This window comes from Salvia hispanica, chromosome 3 (genome assembly GCF_029641045.1).
Source record: "Salvia hispanica isolate PSC_SH4W2 chromosome 3, Shi_PSC_v1, whole genome shotgun sequence".
Classification (NCBI taxonomy): Eukaryota; Viridiplantae; Streptophyta; class Magnoliopsida; order Lamiales; family Lamiaceae; genus Salvia; species Salvia hispanica.
In genome coordinates, this window is record NC_142694.1 from 31171949 (window position 1) to 31198292 (window position 26344).

Here is a 26344-nt window from a genome sequence, read left to right on the forward strand (position 1 = left end):
TTGAGTTATCTTCTAAACAATGATAGTAGTTGGATGAGAACAAGTAACACGTAATTCTTAATCAAATGAATTAAGAGTAGTACAATTTATATTTCAATCCATATATAATTAGAAATATACCACTAAATTCAAACCTTAATCCGTTTCGAGATGGAATTAACACACGTGAGAATTCCCAGTTTTAAATTCAAGGATTTTTGGCTTTTTAAACCAAAACATTTTTCCGAATTCCGATTTTTCCCATGAACTATGAGATTTATTTTTAAAACCACGAACTTTCATTTCGTTAGGATTTTCCCCCCGCGGGTCAACGACGAAACCCGGGTTGTTTACATGTCAATTTTAATCCCATTTGTCACTAAATTGATTACTCGGATCCTATTTGGCACAATAATACATACAATCACAATTATTACATAACAAATGACAACTTTTGAATAAACAAAACACAACTTTAACATTTTGAATTATGCTATTCGGGTCGGGTTGGGAAAATCCTAACGAAATGAAAGTTCGTGGTTTTAAAAACAAATCTTACAGTTCATGGGAAAAACCGAAATTCGGGAAAAGATTTTGGTTTAAAAAGCCAAAAACCCTAAATTCAACCATTTCTATAGAATAATTACAATAATTATTATATTAATAAATATTTTATGTATATCATACTGCTTAAAAGTTAATTTAAGTATACTATGCCCTTTCATTTGTTAATATAAAATAAGTTTCAACAAATTAAATTCGCGTCTTTGGCCATACTTTAAATCCAAGTTTCTTTTAAAAGAGAATCAGTTCACAAATTTAGTTTAACCCATTTCATACACGTCAATAACTCCAATAAAAGTGCTTGTAATACGGATGTATGTGTCATTGCCGTCCCCCTCGGCCGACCTCACAACTAGCTTGAGAGCCGAAAAACTCCATTACATTCAGTCATTCAAATTACTGCAAATCCTACAATACAATAGCTCCGCCCTTAAAGAGCCAAAAATTCCATTGTACTTATAATTTGGTCTTTCGAGCCTCTGGAAACTTACAATACGATAGCTCTGGCCAATCCCACAGCTAGACATGAGCCGAAAAACTCCATTACATTCGGTCTTCCAAAATACATTAGACCCCCTATTATTTAATACAATACCGACCATAATTACCTTTTATACACTTAGCTTAGCGTATGATTTATTCAACAGACCAAAATCCCCATACCTTCTCCTTTCCCACTATTGAATTTTCTCTCACCAAATACCCATGCTTTTCTTACATCCTACGACAAATCATAACCCCACCCCACCCTACCCCACCCCATCCCCACCATAAAACAACATCATCCCACATGCCAAATATTGCCTAAACAAGACCACCATAACATTAATTGTCCTAACTTAAACCATGAACACAAAAACCACCACCTTCTTTTGGCTCACAGCCATAGCCATTTTGCTTCTCTCTCTCATAGTTTCCTTCCATTCCTCTCACTACTCTTCAACCACCATTATAGCCAGCATTCGTCGTGTCGTTGGATCTGAGCTTTCGTGTAAAGTAGGCCGGAAACTAGGGTTAGAAGACATATTTTGCAATGTAGAAGATGTTATCTATAAGAAACACCATAGTCATCACCACCACCACCACCACCATCACCATCATCATCGGAGGCAAAAGAGTTCATGTAACGAAACCCTAAAATGGAGTCCGGATCTCCAATCATCGAAGAAGATCGGTGTCATTATGACGGTTGACACGAAGGGATGCGCCAATTTTAGCAGCATCCAAAAAGCTATAGACGCGGTCCCGGATTTTAGCCGCTCGTGGACACTCATCATGGTCGATTCCGGCACTTATAGGTAGGTTTTTCGTCGCCCCGGCCCCCACCCACCCTCCCTGTTTTTTTTTTTTTCCTTTTTTTAAAAATTTTAAAAAATTTCATTTCATCAGTACATGTCACGTCATTAATAAACACATGTTATATGGGTGCAGGGAAAAAGTGGTGGTGAACTCCAACAAGACGAATATAATAATTCAGGGTAAAGGCTATCGCAACACGGCCATAGCATGGAACGATACGGCTAATTCGACCGGAGGAACCAACTACAGTTCTACTTTTGCCGTATGGGCTTCCAATTTCGTAGCGTATAATATTAGTTTTGTGGTAATTTCTCCTCCTCGAGCTCGTGTTTCTTATAACGATTTAATAATTATTTTTATCTAACTATAAAAAATCGGTGAAGAACACAGCTCCGGCACCGGATCCCGGGGAAAGCGGAGGGCAGGCGGTGGCAATTGGCGTTTCAGGCGATCAATCTGCATTTTATGGATGTGGATTTTATGGATTTCAAGACACATTGAATGATGCTAGAGGCAGACATTATTATAAACAATGTTTCATCCAGGGATCTATTGATTTCATTTTTGGGAATGCTAGATCACTTTTTGAGGTATATGTTTGTCATATTTATTTGTTAATACTAATACTAGTATACTATTTTACATACCTCAACATAATATCCTAATTGTTCATTTGGAATTGTTAAAAATATTAGTGTAGTGGATTTTTTCCATTTTGTGAAAAAATTCAATAGAAATAATTTTATTATATTTTTTGATGGTTAGATAATTGATAGGAGCTTTTGCATAAGTATAAAATTAAATATACTAATAAAAGCGAAAAAATCAACTTGGTCGTGGCTCAATCCCCTTGAGCACTTCATTTTAGCCCTACTATTTATTTTTTTCTCCTTGTATCTTTTAAAATATGTATAAATTATTAAAAATATTTGTAGCTTCTCTAGAAATTATAAAAATAGTTTAGTTTTCTACCAATATCTTTTTCTGCATTTGCTACTGAACCTTTACCCTACAAAAATTAGCATACATCTTATAATTAATAGAGAGAAAATAAAAAAAAAAATATGCAGGAGTGCACGATAAATTCGACGGCAAAAGTGGAGGAAAGCGGGATTGTGAGCGGGTGCATCGCGGCACAGGCGAGGGATTCAGCGGACGAAAACACCGGGTTCTCATTCCTGAAATGCAGCATTAGGGGGAGCGGGAAAGTGTGGCTAGGCCGAGCTTGGGGCCATTATGCAACCACCGTTTTCGCCAAATGTTACATGTCCGATGTTGTTTCCGGTGATGGTTGGAATAACTGGAGAGATCCTTCTAGAGATCAGTATGTTCTCAATATCCCTTCATATATCATGCATCTTTTGTTACTATATTTTAACTTAATTAGAGAAATTGAAAACGATTCTCAATTTTTTTATTATAGTTTCTAAATATTATTTGAAAATAAATAGAAATAGCCAAGTAAGATGAATGAGTTAGTCATGGGGTTAAAAAGCTCGAGCACGAGATAAATTCCATATTCTTGAATTTAGATAATTAGATACTAACAACACTTTGAAAAATCATAGTTATACCACAAAATTTCCAAAATATCTCCTAGAGTTACCTATTACCTATGTTTTTTCTTTAAACTAGATGGTTGAATTGCCATTTTACGTGTACATATCTTTAGTTTGTAGTAATTTTGCCACATCATTTTTTTTTTACTAATGAGAACGTGGCAAGTTCAATTAATTATGTGCATGGGTGACTATTGAATGAAATCTACCATGTCGTTTTACACTGCTCGATATGAATTTGAGTGACAAATTCAATACAAATAAAAATTTGAGCCTTTAATTACTATTGCATCATTTTCAGAATTGCATCTAAATTGTAAATTGGCTGAGGACTGGTACATCAATTATTAAATTAACCCAAAGATATTCTCCTATGCACACATATATCCATTACACTCATGTTAGATTGAACTAAATAAAGTGAGACTTGATAACCAATGTTGTCCATTTAATTGACGCTAGGTGGATTTTGTTTTGACAAAGGTTGTCAATAAAGTTGTCAACGTCATAGTGTGGAGTTGCGACTGAGCTATGGGATCTTTCATCTTTGGATTGTCTGCAGACCTATGACCAAATTTCTCGGGTCGGGCCAATTTTGACACCTCTAATCGTGTTTTATTTTATTTCAGAACGGTGTCGTATGGGGAGTACGAATGCTACGGTCCCGGATCCGACGCTACAAATAGAGTGGCATATGGGAAACAGTTAAAGCAATCTGAGGCAGCTCCATATGTGACCACTTCATATATTAATGGAGAAGATTGGCTTCTTGATATTCCTTCTGTAGATCAAACTCCATATATTCAATTTCACTCATTAAATTAATTAAATACATACTGATTTTATCTGTATTGGGCACATGAAATGAATACCACATATATAGTCATACAATGGAACAAGAAAAATGAAATACTCTACAAATGACGAAGTTACCATTTTGATGTATCAAGTCTCCATTCCCCCTTCTTTTTTGATTAAAAGGTTCATTACTTACTTACATTTTTAATTTGTTGGATTGTTAAGCTTATAATTAATTGATGAATGTCTACTGCAACTTCAGATCATTAGTAAATAAGTAAAACTTTTATTATAGCAATGGATGTCACGCAATCTATACATGCACTCAACTTACATAATAGTAGTAGTGAAATTCATTGGAAAATATGGCTACGCAGTAAAAAAATAACTCTTTGTCAAACTCTCAAACTTTTATAAGATTTTCTAGTAGTACCTTAATTTAATGTAAATGAAAGGGTTAATTACTAGGTGAGAATAATAGCCTGATTGGCTATATTCGAAATTAATTTAAATCAAGACAAACTAGTGCACATGACATAATTGCTAAGCTGCAAGAGAATATTTACCTAAGTCCCAACTACTATACATCAAAACGTTACACACACACACAATACACGCATATACACAAATGAATCAAATCACTTGGCATCTATACAATCATATCTGCAGTTCTCTTGCATCTGTGCTTCATGACCTCCAAGAAGATTCCGCTTCGCGTCCCACAAGGAGTGAGTCTGGTGAATCCAGACGAGTGGCTTTCCAAGAGGAATTGGTTGACTTCAGTAGCAAACCGAGGGCCAAAGAGCCTGTTGCTCTCACAATCGCGTCTGTCGATCTATTTATCTTCGCAATCAACATGCCAAAAACCTTAAAGAAAGACGAGCTTAGGTTATGTAACTTCAAAATTTTGTGGGACTAACCGAAGAATGTTGTGTGTTGAGGTGGATGAATATACCTGACTTAAGTAAAGGGTGGAGATATGCTGAACACTTGAGAAAGCAACGATACTGCTACACAAATAAATAGCATTTGCTTGAATTACCGGCCAAGGTGCCTCAAAAGCCTGCACATATACAACCCGACCAACTCAGAAACAGGATATGTATAGCGATTGCTGACATAGATGAAACGGATGCAGACCTGTATTAGTGATGCCATGTAGGTATCGATCCTGGATGACATATGTTGAGTAAAAAGCTTTGCGATATCTAAAAGAAAGTCTTCATAGTCACCTCTGAGGAAGAATTTGTAGAACAAAAGGATAAAGTTGAGTTCACAAGAAAGTGATCAATTAAAGCTTAGGTTGGAATCTTATACATACCTATGATCAGAGCTAAACCTATGTGTGTTGGCAAGAGCAACCATACTATCAAGCTCCATCAACTGAGCAATGCGCTTGAACGTGTTCTGAAAGACCGTAAAGTATATCAAAAATCAACAATCATTAGAAACATATGTAAAAGTGCATATCTTGTTGAAGGCACTGAAAATAAGCTTCTCTGAAGAATTCTGTACCCGGCAAGCTCGTCGCACACCAAGATCATCATCATGCAGATGCAAGACCAAGCGCGGGAAGGCAGCAAGAACCTAATAATAATGTGTATTGTTGAATTGTCAGCTTTGGTGAAAAATCAATTTTTCCTAATATCAGGTATAAAGCGAATCAACAAACCTGCTCACGGAAAGCATCACGTTGTGGCCCAAAATCATATGTGCTTATTGCCCCAAACGCTGCAAATGCATTAGCTCGAATCTTTGCATTCATGCATACCTATTGCAAAAATGACTTGTTAAGCTTACTTGAAGATTGAGTAGCCTCACTCAGAAAGCTACGATGCAGGAGTATTGATAAACTTACTTGAAGATTACGTAGCCTAACTGAAAGATTAAACAAAATGGGTTCAACAGCTTCCGTGGAAGCAGATCCAAGGACCTAAAAAGGTCAGCAGTAGCAGAACAAGTGAGATTTTTAATTGTGGTAAGGATTTGTTAACGGAGTGCAATGTGAGATAAATCACCTTTTGCAGGCATGAGACAGCAGTTAGCTGAACTGATTCATCCGGGTCATCAAGTAAAGCAACAATAACACTGAGAATCTGAATGGTATACTCGATAACACGGACTGGTGGCATCTGCACGGAATGCAGGGCAAAAGATGCGCATAAGACATTATAAAAGTCACCAATATTCTCAATAATGTCCATATAGCAACATGCATCTCACAACAATAGACCATTTACAAGCACCCACCCAATCATACCCCGCCTCCCTCCACACTGCTATCATTGGCTTCACCAATTGCTTATTTAGTGACATGAAGTTTCCCCTTCTCTGCTTTATCTTGCTTAATAATCTCATGGGATAACCCATCACAATCAGTAAAAGAAAAGAAGAGAGGGGCACGGTTGAGTAAACCGTGTGAATGTCTTTCACAACTGACTTTTTCATTTTCTCAAACATTCCCACCCAAAAAGAACTCCTTAAGCAACTGTTGAGCTTAAGATCAAGAGAAGACAACAAGTATAAATGCACAGATAACAGCAATAGTTATAATTTGTCAAACTTCTTGTTTCCATTGGTTGAATGAAGGATGTAGTCTTTTTAGATCCAAAGGTACAGGCTGAAAATCTTCGTACTTCGTGAGACAAAGGTTGTTGAAAAACATGGGCGAACTAAGGAAGAATTTTATAGTTGATTCTTAAGATGAGAGACTGAGAATTGTGAATCTGTTAGTTGAAGCACAATAAATTCAGAAACTACTTACAAGTTTACCTAATATTGTTATTATTATAATAAACTACCTGTACAAGTCCTCTTAGACAAAGTCGCCTAACATTTGGAGAATCATCAGAAACATGTCGAGTCAATCCTTCAACCAGCTGCTCCAACAAAGGACCAAAACTCTCACTGCAGAATGATAAACGTCAGCAGGAGACATTAATATTTGAGAGCAAGAACTAGTTACTACCCAAAACACATAATTTAGCTCTAAAACCAGAGGCAAAAAATAGAAAAACATTTGAACCTTAGCAATAACGAGGCTGGGAAGAACATATAATATCTATTTTTCAAAATAAAAGAAAGGAAATGAGACGAGACTGCTTTGAACACGAGTACAATAGGTTATTTCCATTGCATGACAAACTTCGAATAGCAGTGTTGAAATAAGAAAATCTCAGTTCACAAAATACTAGGGATATAACATTCTTTATTGGTGAAGGATTTAGCTGTCATATATCCTCCTGGTTTCCTGAATGCAACTTATCTTAGTTGTGCTCTCAAGAATAAGTATAACTAAATTTAGATTTATTTCCTAATACCTGAAAGTGAGGCAGAAATTTTATCAAAAAACAGCAATTGCATAAGATTTCAGAGTCTAGATCAATATAATTTGAGAGAATATTGCTAGCAGAGCTATGAAGCTTGTCATTGCCAAGCCATAAACAGGGCACACCAACTAAGACTCCCAGAGGGAAAAAAAGTATACTACCAATAAAATTGTCAGGTGCACAAGCTTTAACATATTTCACCATTGATCAGTTCCATATAACTTGTATGCACAAACATTTCTTATAAGTTATAACCAACAATACAAATGGGAGTGCAAAAGACACCAATCTTACTACCAAACTGATAATCAGAAAATAGAGACCTATGACAAAGCCTGACATCTCACAGAGAGAGAGAGAGCAGGGATTCTGAATATACCTGAACCTGACAAACTCTGACAGTGCAGCAGCTGCAGCTTCCCTCAGATACCTTGAGGGTCGATCCAGTGATTGACAAAGAATCAAAGAAATTATAGGGACCTGAGTCATGATAAATTAGTGACAATAAGAAGTCATAAAATAAAGAAGCAAATGGGAATCATCAATTAGACTGTACGAGTTATTTGTAACCTCACAAAGAAGGAACTGAAACTTTTGAGGTATATAAACTTCACAAAGCTATAGGAATAACAAGAACAGATCCAGACAACAGGAACGAGTTCAAAATGCTATTCAAACTATTATATCTTTCTAAGATGCTGCTACATTTCCAGCTTGATTTAACTTGCTATCCAATCTATTATAGTACTATCTTTGATCTTTCTAATATGCTTCAAGAACTGAACCCCAAGATTCTTTTCCTTTGAACTGTAGTCTATTAAAATTTATTGTCCCATGGAAAAAAAATTTAGTAACATGCCAACACATTTTGCACAAAAATATCTCAGTCACTTTCCAGCTTGATTTAACTTGCTACTACTGTTTTGCAGAAAATTGCAATGATATTCGACCCTAGACAGTAATATAAAGAAATTTCATTTCTAGTTACTTGATATTGAAATGGCTGCATGGTCCTAGAACTCTTATGGAGGCTCATGAAGCAATTCAATAATGCCATGGCGTTTATAAGAAACTCGGAGCAACAAATACTCCAGAACTATTAGGACCAGTCATCACCCAACTTAAACCAAATGTGCAGCATAATATATTCACTTTTTAGATGAGAATTTATTTACAGAATTCAGATATTCCCTCGCTTCTATAGGTGATTTTACAAGTATGCCTTCTGTGTGATTCAAATATCACCCTGCAATTAAGAGTTAGGTGGCAATAACTACCTCTTTGGGCCTTTTTATAGAAATACAACAAGCCAGGTCCCCTATTAGACCAATCCATGTCTCCTCTTCATTTTGTTCCCTATCCCTAGCCAGAATCTGCATATGATTTTCTCTTTAATGCCTCTCAAACTCAAAACAGTTGTGAAACTTACACTAACTAGCGGCTAAAATACCTTCCCCATCTCGAGATCACCAACACATTCACAAAATGCATTAAATGCAACCAGTAGAGCCCTGAAAGTCATATTTAAAAGATTAAACAAAAGAATTCAACAGCATCAATTACTTTGGTACTTCTAGTGTAAATTTAGAAAATATGCTAGCACTACCGCAGTGGTTCCTGCTGGCCAGAATTAGATAAACTATGACAAATTCCTAAGTGAAGCACAAGAGTTGCAAAGACCGCACCATAGCTTTGCTCCACAGACTTTTTTCCAACTCTTCCGCCACCTCTGCATATACAAGAATAAACCATTGACAATCGTAGACATTGATGGAGAATCATAATCACTCGATTAAAGATATACCTGAAGAAGGCAGTAAGAGCTACCACAGCAGCATGCAGCACATTATCTTCTACACTACTTTCACCAACATTGTTGGAATTCTCCCCCTTAACCGCATCGCCTCGAAATATAGGTCTCTCATTCAGGATAGAGATTATATGCTCCAGGAATGAATATGAAAGAACTGTGTGCTGGGAAAATGCCTAATAATTTCAAGAAATAAAGGAAAATCAGTTATAACCGTCTCTATAATGGCTATTACAGCACAACAGGACAACTCGCACATAAGATGCCCTCGCAGTTAGTTCTATGAGAAAATATTGCAGCAAACCTAGAAAATGGATAAGAATTAAGAAATGCCAGCCACAGTGGTTCATTTCTTTGACATTTATTGCTGTGTATTTCAACAGAATGGTTGAGTTAGCTTTCTAGAAGACGATTCCTCTTAAAATAAGTAACTAAAAGTACATGAAAATGAAAAGAATGGCATTTAATACATATAAGATCAACTCAAAAGTAGTAAAAAGAATGTCATTCAATATATATAACAATGTTGGGAAATAATGAAAAGAAGTACTGAAGTAAAATAGATCTCTCTGTGTGTGTCTGTGTATGTGTGTGTTATATGCATCACTAGTTTGCAGGCTTTAGGCAAAAGTACACAGCAGCATTGATGAAGATTTCAAACACATAAAAAGGAATGGTAATTAGATGTATATAGGCTGTAAAGTAGGAATTTACATGAAATACATCCTGTACTGGCCAGCCCCCACGTAATCTAGATACATCTTTTGTGGCTATATCTTTCTCAGCAGCAGCCAACACTTCATCAAAAACAATTCTTGAGGTTGTATTCTCAGCAAGAGAAGATATCTTTCGACAGTCAAAGGAAATTACTCACAGGACCAGATTTAATCATTTTGATTCAAAGCATTTATAGCTTTCATGAGCCAATAAAATAAGCGATAAATAATCATGAATATCAACAGCAAAAAGATTTTTCACCACCATGACCAGGTAAAAGAAAAATAAATAAAGAACTAAAGAGGATACAGCATTAAGTGTTTCTTGGCGAAGATACTTCTCAATTACATGGTTCGTAGCAGAAAGCAAGGATTGCGCCGTCCTGATGACACATGCATAAGGATCTAATAAGTCAAAAAAATTACTAATTTATTTCATAATCAAATTATGTTTCAGTCGCAATTGTCTCTTTCCACCTTGAGATATCAGTGTCATTCAGCTCCCTACCCCTCTTAGTGATAAACTCAATCACAGCTTGAATCGCACCTTCGGCAGACTGTCTGACCTTGTCACATATAGCTGAGGAGCTGCAATATAGGGCGGCCACAAGCTATACAAAAATTGAGTGCTCTTTTTAGAAGCCTTCTAAACTATCTAAGAAGTTAATGCATACGCATAAGATCAGGAAACTTAAATTATTACCTCATCCTTAGTAAATAATATACACACAGATGACACGACCCTGTTGAACACCTCTGATGGATCAAGTGATGCGTCCTTATATGCAAAATTAGTAGTGAGGAAAACTGCTCTTGAATTGGAAGCAGAAATTTATAGCAAGGAACCCATCCTGCCTTTCTGCTTTTCCGTTAAGAAGGTATGATAAAGTAAAGTATCAAAGAAAATGTTATATTTGACTTACACTTCTCAAAATAGAGATCACGTCCTCAAGTGCTGATAAAGCTCCATAACACAATTCAATATCAAGACCAATGCTAGAGTTTGTAGACCTCGGTAATGAAAGGGATATACTGAAAAATAAATCAAGAATCTGCAGATAGAGAACATGATCAAAATATACAGAATCAGAATAGATCAGCAGATATAAAGTGATAACCGCATAGACCATGTAATCTGGTTCTTGAATAAAGTAGGAAAAGGTAAGGCATCACTAATTACTGACCTGCGCAGAGCTTTTTCTAACTTCAGGGTTTGTATCTGCACAGCGTGACAGATATACCATGATTCTCTCTCCTAAACACAATGCATCACGACTCGGCGATACAAATGCACCTGAAATATAAAAGCCAAAATATCTTAAGCTTGAAATCACAGATGAGCGGTGAAAAGCAGAGACAGAGAGAAACTAACTTGGTAAATTAGAAAAATTATTATTCATTATACGGTCAATTCGTTTGTTATGGGTGCAACTTCCTTGGCAACCAAGTGCACAGTAACCACTAACACAAATAGTCCGGAACTTCTGAATCATCTCATATGCCGCAAGACAGCCTCTCTTTCTCTTATATTCCACAGAGGAAGCAACATATGGATCAATCTGTCTCAATATATGCAGTAGCTGTTCTGCTCGACTTCTTCCATCCTCCCCGCTAATGAGAAAAAAGCAAGTTAAAACAGCAGATGACTGTATTCAAGAACAAAGTGCTTATACCAACAACCATAGTGAATAGTGACAACACGTCAGATGTTTACCGATGCGATATGACTAATCAAAATAATAGTAATAAACCAGACACTCAGCTGCATCCATATGACCTGATGAAGAAATGCTTATATCTTAATCAATATTTACATTAACTGGAACAACAATTTCTGAAAAATCCTCGAAGGCTGCTGCCCCTATTTAAGAATCTACTGGATATACTTCCAGCCTTACCAAGATAAACTGATAAAGTGAACAAAATCCCCACTAATCTATCTAAAGAATAAGGAGATATGAAGAAGAAAATAGTTTCTTCACAAGGCATGTGATTAAAAACAGATCAGACTAGATCATATATACTAGAAGCATTAAACTAATTCTCAAAGTATATTGTTCTAGAAATATCTCCTTTACTGTGGAAGCAAGGCCTTCAACGAATCTGTGTCAGACATACATAAATATCTCTAAAGTAATTTTCAAATAACCATGCAAAACCAAAAATATAGACCGGGCAATTATTGAAGGAAGTACCTCGTAACTAAAATCGCACAGAGAAGTGTAGTAAGGTTGTGTATGAGACCATTAATAACATCAGGGGGATCATCTGGTAAACCAAAAAATCCCATAGTGGCCTGTCAAGAATGTAAAATACTCAGCACCATAACCACATAGTTGCAAGAAAAATTGCATAGTTGCATCTTCCACCTTCAGAACATGGTTCCTTGTTTCAGTTGTTAATTTTGGCTCCACAGAAACCAAAGTTGTGCAAGCACTCAAAGCAAGGCACTGTATAGAAGAGTCCAGGTTCAGGAACAACAGAAAGGAAATGCTGGCAAGGAAGATAATCACAAACGAAAAACACAAGCTGAGAGATGTACAGTAAAAACGATTGGGGAAGACAAGTAGCTATCATGCATGCATATCTAGTCATTTTAGCACAGATGAACCAACGATAGTAGGGAAAATGACATAGATAGCAAGAAAAGACATGTTCTACAAAAGACGAGAACATTCAGTCATTATTGACAAAGCCATCACCCAACCCTTCTATCTTGCTACTTTAATGAGCGAGTGCGCATCCAGTTACAAAATAATATTGTGGCACCTATTTGTAGGGTTAATTTACAGGAAGGGTTATTTCCTCTAATAGAAGTACGCATTGTCTAGCCGAAAATCCTTTACTGTTAAGCTTTTCTAACTATAAAGAAAATTTAGCTCTGTACTATTTCCAGGTTGCCAGCAATGGCATATTCCAAGGAGAAATTTCCAAGTATAATACACATCAGAAATTGGGGATATTATGCATTGATAAGGTCGGAGGTTCTAAGCTGGCAGGTTCAGGAAAATACTGCATCAAATACTAAAGACAGATCAAGACTCCCAACAATAAACCTGAGTGTTCAATAAGTCCAGGTTAGAATCAGAAATTCCATCTTCATCATCTCGGCCCATCAAAGTTAATATGTAATCAAGAAGCACATCTCTCCTTTTCAGTGGGAATGATGTACCATTTTCAGCAGCGCCGATAACAGCCTGACCTGCATTGTCAAAATAATATGATCATTATGAATGTATGAAATTGATCAACCAAAAATAAGGTACCTCGTGAACTATAAATTTACAGTAGGCATAGAAATACAGAAGATGCATTATTATGCCCACACAACATGTTATGACAACATGTATATCATTACATAACCACAGCTTGGCAACAAGTATTCACTATTTCCAGCAACATGAGGGAATAGATTAATATTTCTCATAACCTTCTTCAGTTATACAGATTCAAAAAGACTTAAGATCAGCCTCTGATCCCTCCTTGCAGAAAGGTAAAACCTCTAATTTTAATTGTTTTGATTTCTCCATTAACACTGCAAAAGATTATATACAATTTGCAATCATGTGAAATTATATATTTTGAAACCAAACCATTTCATGATGGACGAGATGGGCACATTGCGAACAACACTTGGAAATATAAGTTATAAAATAAAGATTCCATCATGATGGACGAGATATGCACATTCCGTACAACAGTAAAGTTAAATTACAAACCTAGCAAATCAATAGCTGTGATAACTGCCTGCTTTGCTGTAGGATGGCGAACGTTAAGAAGACGTGAAAGCATATTGGTCCCCTGTCATAAGCAGAAAAATATATCAAAGATAATATATCTAAATAGACTCATAAAGCAGATGGTAGAAGCCAAAACCCAATAGACTGGGGAATAATTCACATCCCATCAAGACAACATGCTAAGAAACTGCATAACTGTTTCTGATGGTTATGTAACTGCATCAACTGTCATATTATCTTTGAACTTTTATTAATATTCAATTTAATTTATTGAGTTTATCATCTTGGTGATATTATATTTAAATGAAAATTTTGATACTATGTGCAATGACGTTATCATTTTGAAGAATTAAAAAGTTGTGCGTATTTGCAGAATCGATGGAGTTTATCCCTTTTAATTAAGCTTCGTCTCCTCATTTAGATTAGAGTGACACCTACAGCAATAAGACAATTTATTAAAAAAATCGGTTAAATCCAGTTAATATGCATGCATTGATTAGCACATGCTTCCAAATGTCAGTAAGTTCTACCAGATACATTTTCAAACCAAGTGTTTTGAGCAGTTGCTGAGTCAAATTAATTATGTGAAGTTATGTTATGCTATGCTCTTATGCTAAAGAGAAACACACACATAGATGAAGATTCACGGATAGATTTCTCAACTAGGACGACATAGTAAATCAATAACATAATAAAGCAATGGTTCCACTGTACCACAAGTGCATCTATTCTGGCCTCAATGACTGTAGATGGAGCATACTTAGCAGCATAACCATACATAAGAGCCAAAGCGGCATGAATGTCATCTGATTCTTCCATTTTAGCTTTATCAGAAAAGAATGATAGAATCCTGCAATGGTGGTTGTCATATGTAGCAAGATACAGTGAGAGCATTGATGCATGGTGGTTGTTTACATGCATTTGTTATCATACTAAACTGAAACTACAAATAAATCTAGATACATTCTAAGTACCCAGATGCACCATGCTCTATATATAACTAAATGCAAGATATAACGAGATTTGGCAACATCTTTCTTTACATCATGACTCTTAAAATCGAATCATTCAACACTATATCTTGACTCTTTAACATCAATCCTCCAGCACTCATACATGATTTTTGTACTTTAAAGCCATCCCATGTGAGTGATAACTACACCCGTGATTCTTACATCAAAAGTGAAAACATGATCCGCATACATGTATGTGAATCAGATCCATAAAAATTTGAGGACAAGAAGACCTGTATGATTCAAATCAGCTCATAAGCTATCATCATTTACCTTTTAAGGAAACTATCACCAACATTATCAAGAATGTCTTTTAGCTTATCCAGAACAGTGTCCAAGTGTGATGCAGCAACCTTTGTGTAAAGAGGGCAGCCAAAAGCATCATTTATTTAGCATTATTACTAGAAATCTTCTTCAATGAAATTGATGCATGCATGTTAAGTAGTGATTACCAGTCCCATGGCCTTGGCTAAACCAAGCCTATTTACTGGCAAAGCAATGTTAGCTTGTGTGTACATCAAGTCAATCTTATCATGGACATAGGATCTGTCATGAACTTTCTGAAGCAAAATACCTAAGCATCTGCACTAGGAAAAAAACAATTTATTTATTTCAGCTCTCCATCTGGATAAGAGGCAGATCATGCATGCAAAAATATTTAAGCATGTAGCTTCATATAGATTAGGAGGGCATAGTACAGTCATACATTAGATTCCCTTTGCTTTGGTTAAAATTATTGCAAGCTCAACAATACTCATGAAGTTCATTAGATAATTATCTGAGATTATAACATTTATTTACTTTCTCCAATCTCAGTCTCTTAAAATGATTACAATTCTAAGGCACAGTAACAACTTTTATGCATGCCAATCTACATATATAGAGAAAACAATATGATCCTGGAAGTAAGTACATCTATATTTCAGTACCAGCACAAGCCAATGCGAATAGATTAAGTAGCAAAAAAGAGTAGAATCAACAGGACAAAAATTAGAAGTAAAAAGTATATATAAACCAGCTAGTCGGCAAGAAGATAAAGAATCATACACACACTAGAGTTCCTTTCCTGAAATTGTAATGTTGAAAGCATCAATTATCAAGATATATCTAGGGGACACAAGATAAATACTTGCTACACAAAAATCAATAAAACCAATGCGTCAGGAAAAGGAGTTGTTGGAAGACTTTCAGTCTCTTGATTCAGGTTATGGTGGATTTTGAGACTGCAGATAATTTAAGTAGAAGATACAGTACCTCTTCCTGAGACATAAGGAAAAGGGAGAACTAATGCATCTTACCTGTGAAGCAGAGCAGAATGCTCATCCTCAGATGAATAAAGTTCATATTGTTTAGCAAAAGAGTTCCCCAGAGATATTGCCCAATCAGGATCCCGAATCACATCCAACGACTCCGCAACAAACTGTTTCCACAGACAAATATTATATCCCTATCCACAATGCAATATGAAACTATATAAAATCACAATCTTCGGCATCAAGAGCAGACAACAGACAAAGATTATATCCCTATCCACAATGCAATATGAAACTATATAAAACCACAATCTACGGCATCAGGAGCAGACAACATATGCAAAGTACAACTAAAGGAACTGTATCACTGTTAACCAACATTATCTTCCTTATAGTGAAGTGGCTATGTAAGTCGAGAAAATTTTGACTTGGCACGTCCCAAAAACTTTTCCAGTCTATAACGGTTATGAATGAAAAGCATCAATTTAGAAAGAAAGACAAACAAGCTTACATTAATAACCATGTCATCCCAAGTCTCTTGATATAATGGATCTAGCTTTAGGTCTTCTGGATCACTCACATAAGCTTTCATTTTTGGAATCTAGAGCTTGCAAAAGAAGACAAACAGTTAGAAGAGAACTATATTTTTTTATCTAGCAACTAAACATGTGCATGCAATCTAGCTCATAATGCTGGAAACATTAAAAGATAGTAGATACGAGATTCAGCAATATCCTCTGTTTTATATCTATCAACCAAACAGGAGCACGCAATCTAGCTCACAATGGCCGTGCTTAGAAAATATGAATATATAAAGAGGTTAGATTCAGCAATACACTCAAATATGCAGCCATACCATTCCAACTAGTACAAAAGAAAGAATCTACTGCACAGAGTATGCCAACAAACATATACCAGCATGCGAATTTATAGGAGGCATTCATATAATGAGCTACAAGTGTGTTCCATGATACTTGAAAACACAATTAATTACCGCATGGTATAATCCTACTAGTAAATAAAATTACCGATGACCAAACAAGGCCAAAATTTATCCTTTCATCTTTGATATTATTCTACCCAAAAGATACACAGTGGATCGATCTGCCATTGTCCACGCAGTGGGATAGTTCGTTATTCTCATCCCTCAACTCCATGGAACTAGAAAAACACATTCAAGTACCACATAGGATTATCATATATAGTAGCACAAAACTACCTCAAATCATTCATATAAAAGCAGTCCACAGAAATAAAAATATAAAAGCAGTTTCTTAAGAAAATTAACAGCAAACAAAACATCAAGCTGCTATACCTCATCTTGCCAATATAAGATCACATTCCTTGGAAATAGAGAAGCTAACTGATTCAAGACCTGCAAAAATATATAGATGTAACGAACAGAAAAATCTGCCAGTTTCCATGCTGCAGAACAATTCATTTTAAGGAGATTTATGGTTTCAAAAATTAGTGCTTCGAGATAAAGGGCATCAGATGAGTATTCCTGTGATTTTGCATCTTCAACACAGGCCACCAACTAAAGCCGGAGTTGTTTTGAAATGATCATAAGAAATTTAAAAGATCAATGCAATTTGTTGTCTCAGCTTGAAATACAAAGTAATGTCTTATCCAATTGAAGGACAATCAAATGATAGCTGGAGAAAATTAAACTATTTTGCATCTTAACAGTACAACTTTCTAATAGGTTATATAAATCTCATTGTAGTAAACAACAACATCCAATCATGTCAACAACAACACACGATGAATAAAAGAGTAAAATGTAGGTGATCAAGAAAACACGATTGTTGATCTTGTGTGTGCATGTTTTAGCATGAAGTGACTGGAACAAACTGGAATTCGTTCTTCTAATAGCATAGCACATTAGAACCATATAATCACCCGATTCACCCCTCTCCATTAATCAATTGATTTATATTTTTATTAGATGTTCAAAACTCAAAAGTTGGGTTCTTTTGTTCAAAAAGGAATATAAAAGGAAGACAAAATAAACTGAAAAGGGAAAGAAATAGTCTAATAAAATCAAGAAGACGGACTTTATAAAATGGTATATTTGTCTATGGGTAGAAATACTCCTTTTTAATGTAGGTGAACTGTTGAATACTTGATATCAAGCTAACACCAGAGACCAAACCAAGTCTAAGTTGCATGATTTTCTTCCATCAACTAATGTTCTTAAACCTTCCCTGACCAAGCTCATCCCAGCAATCTCAGGTAAAAAGCTCTTACGAGAGAGTCTGCACAGCATTCTAGGCACTAATGAAGAAGCACTTTTACATGTATGCTTCACCTATCCAGATTAATAATTTAATAGTTGTTAAACCCTACAACATGCATCAAGTATTTCATAATTCTCTAAAACTGAAATAAATAAAAAAAATCCCCAGGTTCCTACCTGGTTGTTCACATAAGTATGTGGCCAAAGTCTAAAATTCTAATACCGACTACTATTGAAGGAAAGAAAGAGCAGAGGCTTCATCTATTAAGACTATCAAAAGTCGATTAGATTCTAGAATAAGTGACTTGATCATTTAAAACTCTATTCGATGAATTAAAGTCTGTACAAATCATCATATGCATCATTGTGCAAGCATTATTCCAGGAATACTTGCTAGTTGAATTTCAAGCTGTGGATATTTACAATCATTCTTCAATAATACATGACTGTGATATATATATCAGACAATGGTAAAGAAAACATACAGCCAGAATATTAGTCACCAACTGCTCTCTCGCGAGCGGATTGTGAAGAAGTACCACGAAACGTGCAAAAAGATCCTGAATTTTATGTTATTCAGGTGATGATTTTCTATCAGAAGAGTAATTAATTAAATTACATCAAGTACATATCTAACCTCTGGACTGGGAAGATCTGCACGAGCTTTAAAATCAGAAACAATTACATCACTTTGGATATTTTTATGTCTGCATAATTCTGAGATGCACCGGCAAACCTGCATAAAACATCAAATCACCGAGAAGAGAAACACAATTTACATAATGAGGATGTGAGCAGATAAAAATCAGTGGAATCTTGAGACAAATGCTAGAGATTCATTTTAATGTATCTTACTGTGGCAATTGCTCCAGTGTAAATCCTTGGTATGATCATTTTCAGCAAAAATGGCCAGAGGACATGCTGGAAGTTTCAAACACAAAAGAGTAATTAAATTTTCCAACATAATCAGAAAAAAGAGGATTATGGAGAGAAGAGAGAACAACTGAAAAGGGAACTAACCGGGGCATCAACATACCTCCATTTCAGGAATGGTCACTGTTATCAAAAGGAGACCTTTTTCACAGGTGTCACGTAGCTCAGTTGGAGATACGCCTCCAATCTTCACCTGCAAAAGATCCAAGAGTTTATAAACAAAAAGAAGGCTATGTGAGGACAAGCATTTAGATTTTCTACGAGGTTCAATCCGATTCTATACTTCCCCGTGGATGTTCTGGCATTTGTTTTCTTCAAAACTCATTCCCTATGTGTTCGATATCTCAGGACTACGACCACTAGTACCATTTGGAAAACCTATTCTTCGACTTGATGTTGTTCAATAAGTCTCATATTTATTATTTGCAACCCAAATTAATAACTACTCTTCAAAAGATATTTCAGTAGGCGAACCAAATTTAAAAATGGGATCAAGTAAATATCTTCTTCTGATCATTCAAGTACTGTATTCTTACAATAGGACGGCTAAAAACAAATCTTACACTGTTCATAATATTTGCAGTTCATTTGACTTAGAATGTAGCATATTATATACATGCACACACTGTACTGTGATGATGTAAGTAAAGGAGTCACTCTGCAGTGTATTAATTTCACATTCGATCAACAGATGATCATGTTCACCAATATGCAGTCATACAGAGCCAGACATTCTAAGTAGACAACCAACCTCTGACTTCTTGTACATGAATGGATTGAAAGAGCCAGCCGACTTCATAAAATCCATTGAACTCTCAGTATCTTCCTCATTTAAATCTATTGTACAGTGTCGTACCAAGTATTCCACAAATAACTCCCCTGCTGAACCAACCAAGTAACAATGGGAAGCCATAACAACTATCAACTGCAATTGAAGATAATGATAAGTTCAAGCCATAACAACTATCAACTGCAATAGTATATGAAAACATTCCAATTTTGCTACAGAGACACTACCTCAGAAAGTGCTTTGCAGACAGCCAAATCACTCTCATCTAACAAACTTTTCACTGCTTCCACTAACAAAGGCCTTTTAGCATGCCAAGATTCAGACAATCTTGAAGGAACCAATGAGAGCATAAGTTGGTAGAAGATCTTGAAATCCAAAAATTTAAAGAAGAAGAAGAAAGAAAGCTAACCTAGGTAAAAGATGCTTTAGGACAGAAAGTGCACCAAAAGTAAGAGGATCTTCTTTTGACCTGCATTTCTGGAACATACGTCATTCAGATACCATACAAAAAAAAAATTGAAATCCAACATTTTAAATTTGTTTTTATTTTCATCATTTCTTGGGGCTTAGATGATTTTTACCAGGGGGAGGGGTTTTCTTGTTGAACCTTATGCCTTATAGAAAAATAACCAAAAGAAATTGCACTAGTACAATATTTCATAAATGTAACCCACATAGAGAAGGAATGCGAACAAATCTTCTGGGTAAACCTGACCAACTGTGAGAAAGCAATGTTGAACTTCATTGTAGGTCTGCAAATATATAGCATACATCAAATCACCTAAAGTAGAAGATTGTATTGGCCAAAAGCAAAAGAAAAAAATTATGAAGTAAGATGCAGTTACTATAATGCAGGGGAAAATTCAGAAGTTGGTATGTCTCACAGTTAGGAGGGGGGGGGGGGGGAGTCCAAAACTATAAAGTTTCTTCATGTTCTAAGGGTACTCAAGGATCTCGATTAGGAAAATTCAGAATTGACTACTATAAAACCTCAAAATCATGCGCACCCTGAAATTTGTGTTTTAGTAATTGAAATCTTCATATATTGAGAGGGTTGTTAAGAGTTCAGTTTAAGAATGGAAATTTATGGTAGGGCCTCGTTGGAGGATTGGCCTCGCAAGAGGATTAACATCTGTTTCATTTCAGTTTATACACACTTATATTTTCTGTTCTTACTGTCCATTGTCAGTCTTTCTTGCCTTTTTTCTCTAACAGTGGTTTAGTGTTTTAGCTAATTTATGTTCCACTTTCGGATCTTAAAAGTTGTGTAACTTAACTCTCTTTTGCATCGGTAACATATTTCTTTTCATATCAAGTTATGTATGCTTATAAACACATCAGAATGCCACTAGAATATACCTTCAGTCCCACTGGAAATTTTGACTGCTGGTTATTGTCATTGCTGATACAAACCACAGGAAGAAGTGTTGACAATATGACAGTGAGATCCTGCAAATCACAACCCATATAAGACTATGAAAACTTGGAGGAAACAAGAGGACAGGTAGTTGTTTCAGTTAGAAACTGCATCATGTAATTTTCTAATATATGTATTCCTACCACAACTATCCACTGATTGGGTTCAACAGTAAACTGTCCCTATTTCATATTGTGGCAATATGATATAAGAAAACGTGAAACTAAAAAATTGTAACAATTGTTCAACCTCGTTTGATAAGAACATTGCTATAACTCATAAAATCAAGCAAACCACAATTCTGTAGGTAACCCCAAAATGAGAAAAGGTAGACCAAACATATTAGAAACCCTTCTAGGATGATGCCAAACATGCAGTAAAGCCTGAAACTTCATCCTTTACAAACAGTAAAATCACAACTATATTCAACCTCAAAGTCCAGCAAAGGGGGGCCACTTTCTGAAAGTAAAGAAGCATTCAAGAGATTGTGGAGACTACATGTAGCCACAAATGCTGCAACTTCTTGATCTTTCTTATACCTGTATTAGCAGAAAAGGAGGGAGGAGGAAAAATGAGAAAACGAAATATTAGACATTTTATTCAATTGATAAACAAAATGACACCAATATCAGATAACTATCAGCCAGCCAGATTTAAACTATGATCAAGGGGGGTCTACAGCAGGAATATCGCAAATTATAGTGAACTGAGAAGATTCAAGATATATAAACAAACATATCAAGCAAACAGCTCACAGTTCCAACATAGTGGGCACTAATCTTGGCAAAGCCGACTTCAATTGCGTCCGAGTAACTAGACCAACCATCTGGCCTAATGCCTCGACTGTAGATATGCGAACCTACAGAAACAAAACAATCTATATTGTTGACAGGGCCCTGGCATTTCTACTAAACTTCGGCAGAGACAGTCAATTTAAATATAAAACAGAAACCTTGAGATCACGTGAAGTTGCCCAAACTCTCAATAGAAGCTCAAACGCGGAGTTCAGGAAAGACCTGCGCCAAAATGGCTCAGCACAAACTAAAGCAACTTTGTGCAGAAAATGGTGTACTAAGTATGCAGAATACAGAAAAGGCTATACACAAGCCTTACATGACATCACCATCAATGGCTGTAGGCAGCGGGAAATCGACGCCATACTGGCAACAGGCCTGACACCACGACTTGAATGCTGAAAAGAGGACAAAAAAAGTCTTGATGTAAGTTGATTGTGCTGTAAAGTTTTTGTTGGACTATGAATATCATAATATGATGGCATTTCCACCATGTACTAATAAATCAATTAGAAACCAGCCTAAAATGGAATGCTAAAAAGAAGTTAACTGAATCAGCAGCATAAATGTCCATTATGATCTTCTTCCCAATCAGAGATCTATAGTTTGTACTAAGTTCGTGTATCACAGGGATCTGAAAATTGTTTCTTCATCGAGCAGGACATCTAAAGCCAATTTACTCTACAAGAACTATGCAATTTCACCCCTATCGAGCTTAGCACCCAATAGAGTTGTTCATGTTTGAGTCAAACTATCATCAACGGCCCACATTATCATCAAATCCCATCATCTTAGCTATTCCTGTTTGTGCCTTCAATAAAAGAATGGTCAGGCTAGAGGCAAAGCATCCTTGACTCTCTTGACATTCAATGAAATATTGGAGCGCTAGCAAAAAGAAATCACACGCTACCTCGTAACACAGATGCAACAAAGTTAACATACCATTTGCAAAAATAGGTCGATGTATGTCTTTTACATTTCCAAGAATAGGAAGAACTCTTGTAAGTACACCTTTGAGCCGTGGAGCGAACTGAGAAGCTTCACATATCAAAAAATATATACATCAACTAACATTTAAAATACTATATGTAACTATAAATATCAGAGTAAACAGGCTTGATACACAGGAATACCATCAGATGAAGCAAAATCTGCAAGTATTTGAACCATGGCGGGAAGAGCTGAATTTGTCCCAGAGAGATGAAGAAATATTTCATCCATCATCTGAAAAAATAAGTAGATAAACATGTATTCTATCTCTGCATCAGGTCAACAGACAAGTTGTTGACACTTGTTAACATTTACTATAACTTATGACTTCGTGTAGCTCATGAAATAGAATTGGTTACAATGAGTAGCCATCGAACTGATGACAATATGATGTACCTATAGGCACAGAACTCTGGCAGCAAACCAATAATTCAAGTGGCGGTAAAATTAAAATGTATACTTTGCCCAAATGACAAATACATAGATGATTCAACTCCAACACCAAATCGACTACCATTATTAAGGTTATGAAATACTTTTCATAAAAAAGTGAAAGATCAAACTAGCAGAATGAACGCAATTGCAGAGAAGTACTACGTATGATGGTAAAAGCATAATTGGTCAAATGGCAAAAAATGAAGAAACATGCTTCACCTGCTAAGTTGTCTAAATTGATCTAAGCAAGGAACTTACAAGGTCAGGCAGATGTAAACCTAATGCAACAAGTACACCCGATGCAGCCTTCTGCCAATCAGCATTAAGTTCCTGGAAGAATAAGATAAACATGAGAAACATTTCTATATTGCATAATGTGTATATACCCACAAACAAATGAAAGCATTTGACCAAACAGCATTTGAATCATTTATACGAATTCTACTAGGAATTTATAAGTTGTGAACTGGATTTAGGCATTATCAAGCTAATGAGTATCTTCAGATATTTGATCATGGACCCTATGTGGCTATGAACTTCAGAAACTTCTATTTTTCCCTGGCACTTCACGAAATGTTCATTTTTTGATTAAGGTTATCTGAATATATAAGTAAATGCTACAGCAAGAAGGACAAATGTCCTTAAGTTGACTGAAACTGAGTGACTTTTGTCTAATTTAATCCAATTAGATCTTCTTAAAATCTAAACTAAAACAAAATCAAACATAAAGCAGATATTTTAATTAGATACTTACTTTCCTAGAATTTTGATTTCCTTTCAGTTTACCAGGAACTGCAAATTTTGCCCTTCAATATGTTATGTCATGTGGGTAAAAGATTGATTTATTGCTTTGTTGCTTTGGGACATGGACAATGTGTATAGGGTTCGAGAAAATATCTAAGCTGACTGCATTGCAGTTTCTTTAGATGTTATATGACAAAAAAATGTCAAAATTTTAGAGTACTTGTATTTTGACATTGCACATTTTTACTGGAATCACTAGAAAAAATAAACTAATACTAGCATTTGCTGAACTTAAACTTATACTACTATAAACAGTTGGGGTAAAACTTAAAATCCCTTTGATTCATTTCCAAGATATATTAACCAGGGTGATCAAAGCCTCAAAATGTGTTTAATATGCGACTTCCATGATTAAATTTGAAAATATATATAGATGAAGGATACTCCAGTAAGACATCTACTCCAATAATTCGCTAAAATCAACAAGAGAGGTGATAGTTGAATTTTGAAAATTTTCCCAATCTCTATTTAGACCCAGCCAATAAATCATTATCGCCATAAAGGAAGTCAAGAACTATAAGTATGAACAAGGACTAGATCATTTCAAGTACTCAGACAGCTATGTCAATGAAGCTCACAAGAAGCATCTTAATTGCTCTCTGAAGAATCTCAACAATAAAAATTTTGTGCTAGTTCGGAGCTAAAATTAGATGTGGCAAAAATGATGACTTAATGTATCAGCCGAACAGCATCTCCATGGCTCTGTCAATAAGATCAATTAAAATCTGAAGAGCTGATTAAGCCTAAGTTCGTAAATGTTAAAAACCATTCTGGCTCAGAGCCTCAGACAGTTAAGCTTTTAGACTTGGCAAAAAAACAACTAATTGGCATTATAAGAGTTTAAGCTTGGCAAGGTCGCTAAGATATATTCTGCATATGCATGTGCGTGCAACCTAGTTTTACTGTACCTTGGTTGAGATTATCTCAGCAGAGGCAACTTTAGCAAACTTTGCCATATATTGAGGATCAACATCAGCTTTATTCAATGCGCGAATTGCCACAGACATAACTTGAAACAATCCAGCAATATTCCCAAATCTCTGAAATATATATACAATGCTCATTCATTAGTACTGATATCTTACTAACACTTGATAATTACACAATTTGTGCACAAACGAGATCATAAAACACGAGGCATACTCTTCGACCACCACGTGAAACTGTCGAACAGCAATCGAGAACCAGAAGCGGATTCCTGTAGGCATTGAAGAAACCAATATGAACCAAACAATTCATTTCATCACCATATAAACATCAACGAGCTCAAAATTTACAATCACTGAAACAAAATGGACAAGCATGAGCAATAAATTACACGGAAGCAATGTCCTTCAGAGTATCGGCCGACGCCTCTCTTACCACCGGCGACTCGTCCGCCAACGACGAGACGAGAACTTGAACTGCCTCTGAAAATTTTTGAAAGGAATCCACACGCAACAAAATTTGGAGTTGAAGCTATGATTATTAGGAAATGCACGCAAAAAATTGTTCGAAATTGAATCGGAATTGCCATCGAGAATACCAGGAGCAGGCACGGAATTGCCGGAGCTGGACGACGCCATGAACGCTGGAGAATACTGAGATCGCAGAAATGAAAAATTTATTAATAAAAAAGAGGAATGCTTAACGATGCGCTGTCGCAACTCCTTTTTAACAGTTTTTTTTTCGTTAATTTAATCGTACAGTGATTTTATAAATTATGTGTCACATCATCATCTTAAATCTAATTACGAACAATATCAACATAATTAAATTTTACTCCTTTAAGTTCTCATTAATATTCCTATTTTGGCATTTTCATTTTAGTGCAATACCATTCATTGTTATATTTCATCCATATTCCACTATTTCATTTCACTTATAAATTTTGTAAAACTTA

At 35.7% G+C, this 26344-nt stretch overlaps 2 protein-coding genes across 2 annotated transcripts; one reads left to right on the plus strand and one right to left on the minus strand.

The window, feature by feature from the left end:
* The first annotated feature begins 1366 nt into the window (after positions 1–1366).
* Positions 1367–4252, plus strand: LOC125216754 (putative pectinesterase 14). Its single transcript, XM_048118520.2, has 5 exons — positions 1367–1841; positions 1975–2146; positions 2226–2432; positions 2913–3166; positions 4031–4252. The coding sequence occupies exons 1-5, from the start codon at positions 1390–1392 to the stop codon at positions 4224–4226; spliced, it is 1281 nt and encodes a 426-aa protein (XP_047974477.2). The 5' UTR covers positions 1367–1389; the 3' UTR covers positions 4227–4252.
* A 408-nt stretch (positions 4253–4660) lies between these two features.
* LOC125209758 (protein SHOOT GRAVITROPISM 6-like) lies at positions 4661–26098 on the minus strand. Its single transcript, XM_089068200.1, has 51 exons — positions 25988–26098; positions 25781–25871; positions 25606–25660; positions 25371–25502; positions 23917–23988; positions 23367–23457; positions 23176–23271; positions 22553–22631; positions 22392–22455; positions 22195–22298; positions 21870–21978; positions 21382–21471; positions 20697–20774; positions 20432–20499; positions 20250–20349; positions 19984–20157; positions 19336–19425; positions 19155–19220; positions 18937–19035; positions 18785–18859; positions 17376–17435; positions 16572–16661; positions 16106–16227; positions 15260–15389; positions 15081–15160; positions 14509–14644; positions 13774–13855; positions 13111–13256; positions 12424–12504; positions 12250–12350; positions 11427–11665; positions 11239–11348; positions 10978–11106; positions 10758–10832; positions 10532–10665; positions 10365–10437; positions 10053–10184; positions 9333–9514; positions 9135–9257; positions 8979–9039; positions 8806–8901; positions 7908–8008; positions 7001–7106; positions 6218–6331; positions 6058–6132; positions 5872–5970; positions 5715–5786; positions 5521–5606; positions 5340–5433; positions 5155–5262; positions 4661–5066 (listed from the first exon to the last, which is right to left on the minus strand). Exons 1-51 carry the CDS (start codon positions 26025–26027, stop codon positions 4887–4889), a joined length of 5190 nt encoding a protein of 1729 aa, XP_088924326.1. The 5' UTR covers positions 26028–26098; the 3' UTR covers positions 4661–4886.
* Between the last annotated feature and the right edge of the window lie 246 nt (positions 26099–26344).

Excerpts from the sequence above, each read along its gene's own strand:
- LOC125216754 (XM_048118520.2), top strand. The coding sequence starts at position 1,390 with ATGAACACAAAAACCACCACCTTCTTTTGGCTCACAGCCATAGCCATT. Across the intron at positions 1,842-1,974 it reads GTCGATTCCGGCACTTATAG|GGAAAAAGTGGTGGTGAACT; the intron begins GTAGGTTTTTCG and ends ATATGGGTGCAG. Across the intron at positions 3,167-4,030 it reads AGAGATCCTTCTAGAGATCA|AACGGTGTCGTATGGGGAGT; the intron begins GTATGTTCTCAA and ends ATTTTATTTCAG.
- LOC125209758 (XM_089068200.1), bottom strand. The coding sequence starts at position 26,027 with ATGGCGTCGTCCAGCTCCGGCAATTCCGTGCCTGCTCCTG. Across the intron at positions 23,989-25,370 it reads CTGAGATAATCTCAACCAAG|GAACTTAATGCTGATTGGCA; the intron begins GTACAGTAAAAC and ends TTATTCTTCCAG. Across the intron at positions 10,666-10,757 it reads TATTATTTACTAAGGATGAG|CTTGTGGCCGCCCTATATTG; the intron begins GTAATAATTTAA and ends ATTTTTGTATAG.